A 9797-nucleotide genomic window follows, 5' to 3' on the forward strand; every position below is an offset into this window, starting at 1 on the left:
GCGCTTTAACTGCAACGAAAAAGTAGTGTCCATATCAGTCTTTAATATATGGTTTTAAAATGAGGAAATAGATATGTCATTCGATCATCATACTGGTTATGAATTAAATTGCCACTAAACGAATCATGACCTGACTACTTCGGTACTTGAATTCATCGGACAGTGGATCTTTGGTTAATCATTAAGGTTCACTGAATTGATAATTTGATACATTGATAACATTATAATGGCCATATGTTTTATTAACCATGCCGCTGACAATGACGATGTTAAAGAACGCCTTACCGGATAGTATTTGCTGTCTACATGTTTTGGTTTGGTTATTAATAATTGCCATATACCTCTCAAAGAGATTGTCGTCTTGATGACACCGAGTGTGCAACAGTGCGTGTTGAAACAAAAAACGGCAGTGCCGGCTGACCATAGGGATGCCGTTGATAAGACGATATATAAGATCATACCATCCCGGATGACCTCATCTCAATGTTGCTTCCGATTGTTGCTTAAATGCGTTTCATTCAAAAATACCTATTTAGCGATACTTGTTTTAATTACCTGAATAAACTTCTGCTAGTTGAGTGTTGCCGCTGGCAACGCCCTGTGGTAAAACCTTGTCATTAATATCGAACTGTTCGGTTCGTAGCTTCGATCGAGTGAAATCATGATAATTGATAAACAAACGAGCTGTTAGTGCGCTACAATTGTGCTGCCTGGTAGGTATAACACATTTGTAAATGTAAAGCGATTTAATGATAAGTGCAGATAACGTTCAGGTGTATCATTATGATCAAAGTTATAAATGGAACAGAGTAATACAATGTTTCGCATTAAAAATTTACTATTTATGGACCGGTTTAGTACAGTACTGTAGATAAAATCTTCTTTTATTGAACATAAACAAACTTTCCATTTAAAACGTTTCGAAACGATCACAGCAAATATGGAATCATCTATACAGTAGAACTACGCCACACACAATTGCAGTGTTGTGAATCGGCCCTCTCCGATTGGAAAGTTTTATCAAAGTCTGGCATAAAATGTCTGATTGTTATTAATAATTAAACACTTAACTGTCTCATTTTGTTATTTGCTCTATTATAAAAATCACGTTGAGAACAAAATGGACAAAATATATCGTCCATACCCCTAGGCTTTTATATTTTCGAAGTGACACATAAACAAGAAATTATAAAAGTATTTTAATATGATATATGAATTTTTCAACGTGTGTTGAAACTAAGACATAGTAATGTGTCATAACTTAGTGGATGTCGGCAAGTCAAGTGTATATGAAAACAAAATGTTAGGCACATTCAATTTCTGCACGGCATGCACACGAATGTGAACCATGTTTAATACAAAGGTCAGTGTGCATGTTGCTGAAATTAATTCGCATAAGCTTATGGATTACAAAAGCTCTCTTCTTGATAAAGTACAAAGGCATTACTGGTACTTTATATACTTCTTTAAGCTTTACGTTAAAGTTTGATAATGCATTTCAGTCTCATTATGTTGTAATCTAACTCATTCCAAAAACGTAGAGCAGACAAAACGACAGATTTTTCATATATTTCTGTTCGCCTGGCAATTAATTGATTATGGTTGGAATTTCTTAACCTATATGAATAGTTTGTTGCAGTTTGTACAGTTTGTGCAATAAGTATGTTTATATACTTAAACCACTTTGGTTGATAAATGAATCCAACCTATTTCGTTCAGCCTTGTATTAATACATATTTTTCTAAACCTGTTATGATTCTAGCAGCTTTTATTATGTGTTTTTTTTTCAATTATAAGAATCAGGCAATATATATTCTTGCTTTGATTATACCATAAACCGTTTTGATGTTTAAGTCGATAGACACCTGTGATTCTTTTAGATGGTTATTGTGGTATGTTGAATTTTAGCATTTGAGCGTTTTGACATCGTCTTAATGTTGAAGATATATCAGTAACGATCTATTGCATCCGAACACTTTTGACGTACTAGTATTTGTTAATTATTTTTCAGGAAAAATGACGCAATAATTCCTGTCTTCGCCTGATGCGTTTATAAAATTTTGGAGATAACCTTGAAGCGACATTTGAGAAACCTTTGAGAGACTTATCCAACGTGTTCCCTCGCGCAGAGGTCAAATCGCGGTAGCAAGGCCGGTATGTCATTATTTTGAAGAAAAGATTAGCTAATTTATGTCGCCTTTATTTTTAATAATGTTTTCTTAATTTGTTCCCAGTTTTAGTACAATGATGCTTGTCGTTATGAAACTCTATTATCACACAGTTTTATTTTATAAGGCAGACTGTGTGTGATGCTCATAGTTTCAAACAATGACTGCATCGTATCTTTGAAAAGTTTTTGCTTTAGGTGCTTGAATTGTATTCCTTCGTCTGCAGATAGAGTTGGGATCTCTAATCATTGAAGTACTTGGGGTTTACCTTTAAGTTTACTAGTATTTGTTTTATTAATAATTTTCCATTTACCTTTTTCGTGTTTTATCTTTATTAAGGATTGTTGGGATAAGAGTTTGTGCACGTCATTTCACTGACCGTTCCAAGGTGGTACCTAACAATCCTTGATAAACATACCTAGTTGTTTATATATAGAACAGTCGAAACTCGATGGCTCGATATTCTAGGGACCGGCCAAAATACTTCGAGCCTAGATAATATCGAGCCAAGCGGGATTCCTTACAGAAGGTGATGTTTTATTTGATACGTTGCAAAAAGTCTTGTTTACCTCGATTGTAATTTGTTACGCTATCTATTGTATAAACTGAACATAAATACCGTACACACGTTGTATTTCGCCTTATCGAAATGCATTAAAATTTATACATGGATACCCTACCAGATAGAACTTAAAGTTAAGGCATGTTCGCTCAATCTTTTAAATTTGATTTTGAATTTGATAATAATAACAATACCGATCAAACAATTTAATCGATTAGCGCCTTATACTTAATGAAGCCCATCAAACATATCAAGATATGAAATTTTTATCAGAACCCGCGAAAATGACATCGAGCCAAGCAAACAAAACAATGTGTGAAAGTCTAAATTGGGACCGCAAAAATGACATCGAGCGTGGATGAAATATCGATCCTGAAGATACCGAACTATCCGATTGAATTTTATATGAACATAGAGTAAAATAAAATCGGTCCTTTCAATCTAGTTCGAGCAGGTTATCGAGCCATAAGATATCGAGCCAACGAGTTTCGACTGTATGTATGCACTGTGCTGTTTGTGGAGTTTTGTGCTGTTCTTTCATGTTTATTGTTTGTGATTTTTTGTTTTTGTGTTCTATATCTTTGGCGTTTACCCAGTGCCATTATACTGGGTTTATGTTTAAACATTTTGCTAATGAGCTTCTTCATGTAATTTTTCACATAAGTAATGACTTGAACTTTAGTTATTGAAAATCAAATTTGCCATCAGACTTATACTGACCAACAATTATACAATTGCTTTAAACATGTAACAATGGCTCTGATATACAGAACATGTTTTATCTTTGGTTACATCAATTAAATCTAATAAAAAATACATCGTAAAACATAACTATTAAAGATACAATCATATTCAGAATTAAAAGTAATTTTCAATATTTTCGAAGAACAGATGATAAATCTAAAAATGTTCATCCTAAATATTGGACAAATGTTAAAAAAACAAATAAATAACAAGTGCCACTCTTTCGTTTAATTATACAATAAAAACCACAGAGACAAGCTCATTAGCCAATAATGATAATAAAATCCTTGTTAATTTAGGATTAAACTAGTTTATTTGCACATAACCTAACTTTTGTGCCAACATTTGATTATATATTCGAAATTTCAGCCTTATCGAAACAAGTATCAACTTGAAAACAGTGAAGAGTGAATTTAAATTATAGTACAATGAAGAATAACCTTACATAGACGATAATTGTTTGTTTCAGTTTAAGATATACAATATATTTCACCGAGTGAGAACAAAAAGGAATATTTCACGAGTTGTTTTGCCTCAAGTAAAATATTTTCTTTTTGTTTTCACGAGGTGACCGCAGGTTGCGACGGATACGTGTTTACTCACCAACGAGACGTGATACAGGTCACCAGAAAAGCGTTTCATCGTAATATTCCATTTATTATATACCTGCCTATTTAATTATTTCCTTTAATTTTCGGTTTCAATTATATTTAGATTTACCGCCATCTGTCAAATGCGCGTATGAATTCGAGTGTGTTACGTAGTTTTGTGTAATGAGGTCAACGAAGGCTACTTCAGCGAAACGAAGTCAGAAGTTACAGAATTCACTTTATTAAGCAATTTAAGAACAAAATAGTGTGTGTTTTAGCAATATTAAAATAAACAAACAAATTGCTAATACGAAAACAATTACTTATTGTAACAACACCAAAAAACAACAACAAAAAACGGTACTTATTTTACGAGTATACACTAATCGTCATTTCCTGACGCGAATTCGCCTTCTTCTTGTTATTGGCCAGCTGCTCATATTTATGATAATAAACATGGATAATGCAACAATTTATGAACTTCGAAATGGCAAATAACTAGTTCACTGAAGTAGCTGTCTAGATAGATTGGAATTGTTCTCTGCTTCGTGCTTATCCTCATGGTTCTTTGAAGAACATGAGAACCATGTTCCTGAATATTTACATGCTTCTGGAGCGTGAGAAAAGTTAGATAATTTAATGTATTTAAAAGTTGGCGGGTTTTACCAGTTTTTTTTTTTGGTAACGCTATTTTTAGCAACGCGAAAGTAGTTCCGAGATTATACACGGTACTCGCATGATACGAAATCAGAAAACGACAGTATCATGATACGGATTTTTCAATATTGCGTGTTGTATTTTCACTGTTGGATATGAAAAAGGAAATCGATAGGCATATAATACATCAATTTATTATATGGCTATCAAATTCCTTTTCCATATCAAACAGTGAAAATACAGCACGTCGTATTGAAAAATCCGTATTACCACACCGTCGTTTTCTGATTCCGTATCATGCTGGTAGGGTTTGTAGTCTAAGGACTACTATAGCGTCGCTAAAAATGGCATAAAAAATAACCTGTCAAATTTCAGATATATAAAATTACCTATCCTTACTCACGCCACCAGTAGCATGTAAATATTCAGTAACATAATAAAGAACTATGATGATAATTACGAAGCAGAGAGCACTTCAGATATATCTAGACAACTAATTGTTTGCCAATTCGACGATCATAAATAACATCATCATAAACGTTATCAGCTCGCCAATATAAAAAAGAAGGCGAGTTCGCGTCATCGATAAAAAAAAGCGATTGAATTACGAGCATCCCTCTGATCGTCAAAAAATTCTACGAACATTTATTTTTGTTAAAATGACCGCGTTTCGTTGTTAGAAAATTACAATTGGTTTATACTCGTAGAATAAGTACCGTTTGTGTTGTTTTTGTTTGTGGTTGGGCATTAAATATTTGTTTTCTTATTAGTAAGTTGTTTATTTAGCTTAGATATTAAAACGTTTCTTCTTATTTTGCTAAATAAAGTGACATCTATTACTTCTGACTTGTTTACTGGATTAACTTCCCTTGACTTACAATACACGAAAGTACGTAACATGACGTTACGCAAGCCATTTCATATTTGGACAGTCGACAGATAGCTGTATATTCAAATGAAATGGAAACCGAATAATAAAAATGAATAAATACTAAGGTCTAAAATAATAGGACGCTTTTCTGATGACCTGCATGACATTTCTTTCGTAAAGGAAACACGTACACAGGCAATATTTAACAATTTTTCAAATAACATAACACAGCATACAGACGGGGTTCACAAGTTTTTAATAAGGATATAATAACACGTTATGACAATACTTTGTTTGTAAAAAAGGTAATCAATCATTGCACAATTTAAATTGTGTGTTCTTTGCCTTTGTTCTTTTTATAAACAATGACCTAAGCTGGTCAGTTGTGTATGAGAACACCACCAAAACTGGTCCAGCGGTAAGGATGATCCTCATACAGTCGTCTGTTCGAGCCCCCATCGGAGGATTGTACCCAGACAGTTTCCCCGGCTTTAAGCTGTATAATCGCCTGACTACTAGAACAGGTAAGATAGTCTTTGTCAAAGTGTGCAGTTGCAATGAGGACTGAGCCTTCCTTAACTATCTGGAGAAAAGCGTAATTGTTTGAAGGAGTGCATGTGTGCATGAGGAACAAGTAGAGTCCCCGTACTGGAGCGGTGAATTTGCCCGTGGTGGAGCTGTAGCCGTTACCCTGGTTGGTCTCCACTATCTTGTACACGATCACCTCACCTGTGGACAGGCTGCTGGTCTGTGGAGAGTGGGCGTGGAAGTATACCAGTGGAATAGCCATTTGGTCTGAAACATACAGTTGAATTGTAGAAAAGTATGATTTTTGTAAACTTTAAATGATTTCAGATACATATAAGTAAGTATTTTCGATATGGTTTATGACTTTAGCTGATGATGGAAGTTAGTGAAGTAAACTTAAGGCTTCGATTTGAAAACACAATTCACAAAATTAATCACCGTTTTTCAATAATTTATGAACTTTGTGATCACTTATTGTAAACTAATATGTACAATCAAACGGAGATTACCCCACAAGCAAGAGTAGGAACGACAGTCTACGTTATCAGCGATCAAAACTGTACAAGTGGGACGTCCCAAGGGTAGCGAAGGTTTATCACGAAAGCGGGTATTAATAAAAATACATATAACTACTAATCAATCTCCGAAAATTAGCATAAAAAAACGAATACTTGGTTGTCCCCCATTGTCGTATACACGATAACCTCACCTGCTGACATGCGAACGGTCTGTGGAGGGCGGGCATGGAAGTACATCAGTGAAAAAGCGGTTTGGTCTGAACAATGAATTGTTATATTTTTATAGATATCGATAAAAGTTTTGGTGTGAGTGAGTTTTTTTTAAAATCAAATGTTAAATTGATATTGTTGTAACGAAATTATTAAAGTGCGATATTTTTACGCTAAATCAAATGATAGAAGTTAGGGTAGCAGATTAAAGACTTTAGTTTGATAACTCTTATGTTGCTTTTCATTTTCTAGATACATCATCATCACATAAAACCAGTTCATATCAATAGAACTGACTCCCCATATTAAGTTGAAAACTATTATTTTAACTTGGCATAAAGTTATATTTTTTACGAACAAACACAAATCAGCTTATTACATATACTCATTTGTATACAATTATATTTGTATGATTCAATTATTTAACGCTACTATCATTTTCGTCAAAATTAATATCCATTCCCTGTCTCATTTAAATAATTACTAACGTCGATCACTCATTTAAACTTTTGATAATGTTTGATAATGTTTTATTATTGTTACAACTATTTTGTTTAAAATTCAGACGAAATTCATTATTGTGTGGCACTATCAAACGTTAACGAGTTACGTTTAGGAGAGGAAAGCACTCTTTATCGCCCAGATCTATCCAATAAAAATACGTAAATTAATGCTAAGAATGAGAAGCAAGTATCTGAAAGGGGCCTGCATTAGTTTTAATAACATATTTAAAAGCTTAACAAGTTCACATATGTGAAGCTGAACAAGTACATTTCGATTGTGAGATAATTTCCTAAAAGGAAAGAGTCCCTCAAATCGGGCCCTATTACTCAATTTAAGACGGAACAATGAAAGCGCATGGGAGTCACATATCATACTCTGATTTAGTGTTTTTAACATTAATAATAAAAAAACCAGAACAAAACATCTGATCTGAGTATAAAAACAAAACAAATATAATTGTAAATCAAACAAAGTTTCTATCTTCGAAAATAATCTGTAAATGTAAAAAAGAGGTTTAAAACAATGACAGCTTATATACGGTTTTAATAAAATATATATTTAGAACTTCTTATATATTTTTTGATTTACCACTGATCAAACGAATGCGGATCCGTTTAAAATAGGCATATTTGTAAAGTAACAATCCATTGTAATACATGAACAATAATGAAAGTAATGCAATAACTCCAATCGATATATGTTTCAAACAATCGTATGACAACTTTTCATTGTAAAGAAAGACAGGTTCTAAAGTAATTGATCGCATTACATACTAAAGGCCGCATGCATGTATGCCAAAGATGAAACTATAATACGGCCATTTATTAAACAAAATGTATTTGTTAAAAAAGCTACGACGGGCCATTACACTAACAATATTAATGTTGGAATTATAAAACTGATCACAAAAGAGCTCATTGTTATTGTGAATACGTTCATGTAGTTTTACAGTTGATATATATTTAAATTATTGCAAAACAATATGTTTTATGTATCACATTGGGGTAAAGGGGTTTGATATAGGGTCACCTAAGTAATATTTCTTTAAAATATATTGAAACCGTGTAAATTTTCTGTGATTTTCAAAGTTTTCTATATATACATATAGTGGACAGGAGCCCTGCCCCTGGCATCAAAATGGTGGGGAATAAACAGAGAGTCATCTAAGGAACGGACGAACGGATGAAGGACAATCATCCTATCACAATTGCTCACGCTATGCAATTTGATCAGGTGAGCTGAAAACCGGGACCTTGGATGACCATAGTCGGAGGTAATATTTTTTTTTAACTAATCCGTTCGTTACACAGAACCATTATTGTAAACATAACATATAGCTCGAGTTGCTACAAGGCATTGCGCTTTAAAGGCGCAAAACTTAATGTAGACCATTACGGGCTTAGCCAGAAGTGAATAAAAACAAAACTTGATATAAATCTTTCGACAAACTTCCTCCATCGTATGGAAACATTATTACAAAACGTTGAAAGTGAAATGTCTTGTTTTAAAGATTTGTACAGGCGTAAAATGGATCGTTATGAATAAAGCGAAATAATAATTATCATTTCCTATAGTACTCATACAAACTAAGTATTTAAAATTTCATTTGTTTAAAATTGTTTAAGCTTAATCCTGAACATACCTTTTTTACCATTGAAGGCGGCAATAGTTTGTTCTAACGTAGTGTTGGAATCGGAAACTATCCTCTCCAGTGTGCTGGACTGGTTTCTCTCAACTTCCCCCATGAGCGAAACCAGTCTGCGTTCTGCTCGCTCATGTTGATCCTTTAGGGCATCAACGGTCGCATGCAAACGTTCGTTTTCTTCTTTGATCCGCGTTAGATCTTGCTCAACAGTTTTGCTCACAGCCTTGTTTTCCTTTAACACTTTCTCAAAAGCGAACTCCATGCGGATAATTCTCTCGAGCACCTTTTCCTCGTAGTCGTATTTGGAGCATGCTGGACACGATGGTTCGGAAGCTACTGTCGCGCTGACCAGTAACAACAGCTGAAGTATTCCAGACATTCTCTTGCGAGCATTCAGTGGATCTTACTGTAAGTTGACAGGTTAGCTGAATGAGCGAATGAGAAAATAATCGTTTAATATATCTAAGATAAACTATGGGATACTAAATGAATACCGTATTTTCTCAAATTATCCTCATCACCATTGACGTCAAAATGCTGCAAGGTGAAAATACGACACGAAACGATACAAACGGTAACAAGATTTGCGATTTATGCGCGTAGTGGAATCTCAATGGAGTGGATTGTTGCTGATTCATATTCCACGGCCTGAGTGAATTCAAAATTTGCCAAGGTCCACAAGATTCGAATAAAAGCATTTGGAAACAAAATACAGTACTAATAACAATTTTATTTTATATATTTATCGTTAGATCATTAGAAAAGACACATGATTGATTGCAATTTAAATGAAGCACTTT

At 33.8% G+C, this 9797-nt stretch overlaps 1 protein-coding gene across 1 annotated transcript; it reads right to left on the reverse strand.

Moving 5' to 3' along the window:
* Positions 1-5576: 5576 nt before the first annotated feature.
* On the reverse strand, positions 5577-9431 carry LOC128204092 (collagen alpha-2(VIII) chain-like). Its single transcript, XM_052905435.1, has 2 exons — positions 8995-9431; positions 5577-6387 (listed from the first exon to the last, which is right to left on the reverse strand). Exons 1-2 carry the CDS (start codon positions 9374-9376, stop codon positions 5972-5974), a joined length of 798 nt encoding a protein of 265 aa, XP_052761395.1. The 5' UTR covers positions 9377-9431; the 3' UTR covers positions 5577-5971.
* Positions 9432-9797: the final 366 nt, after the last annotated feature.

The sequence above is a fragment of the Mya arenaria genome, chromosome 10 (genome assembly GCF_026914265.1).
Source record: "Mya arenaria isolate MELC-2E11 chromosome 10, ASM2691426v1".
NCBI lineage: Eukaryota > Metazoa > Mollusca > Bivalvia > Myida > Myidae > Mya > Mya arenaria.

Bases quoted from the DNA above. Each gene is read 5' to 3' on its own strand.
- LOC128204092 (XM_052905435.1), bottom strand. From the start codon at position 9,376: ATGTCTGGAATACTTCAGCTGTTGTTACTGGTCAGCGCGACAGTAGCT. The intron at 6,388-8,994 runs GTATGTTCAGGA...TGTATGTTTCAG, and splicing joins CGCCTTCAATGGTAAAAAAG to ACCAAATGGCTATTCCACTG.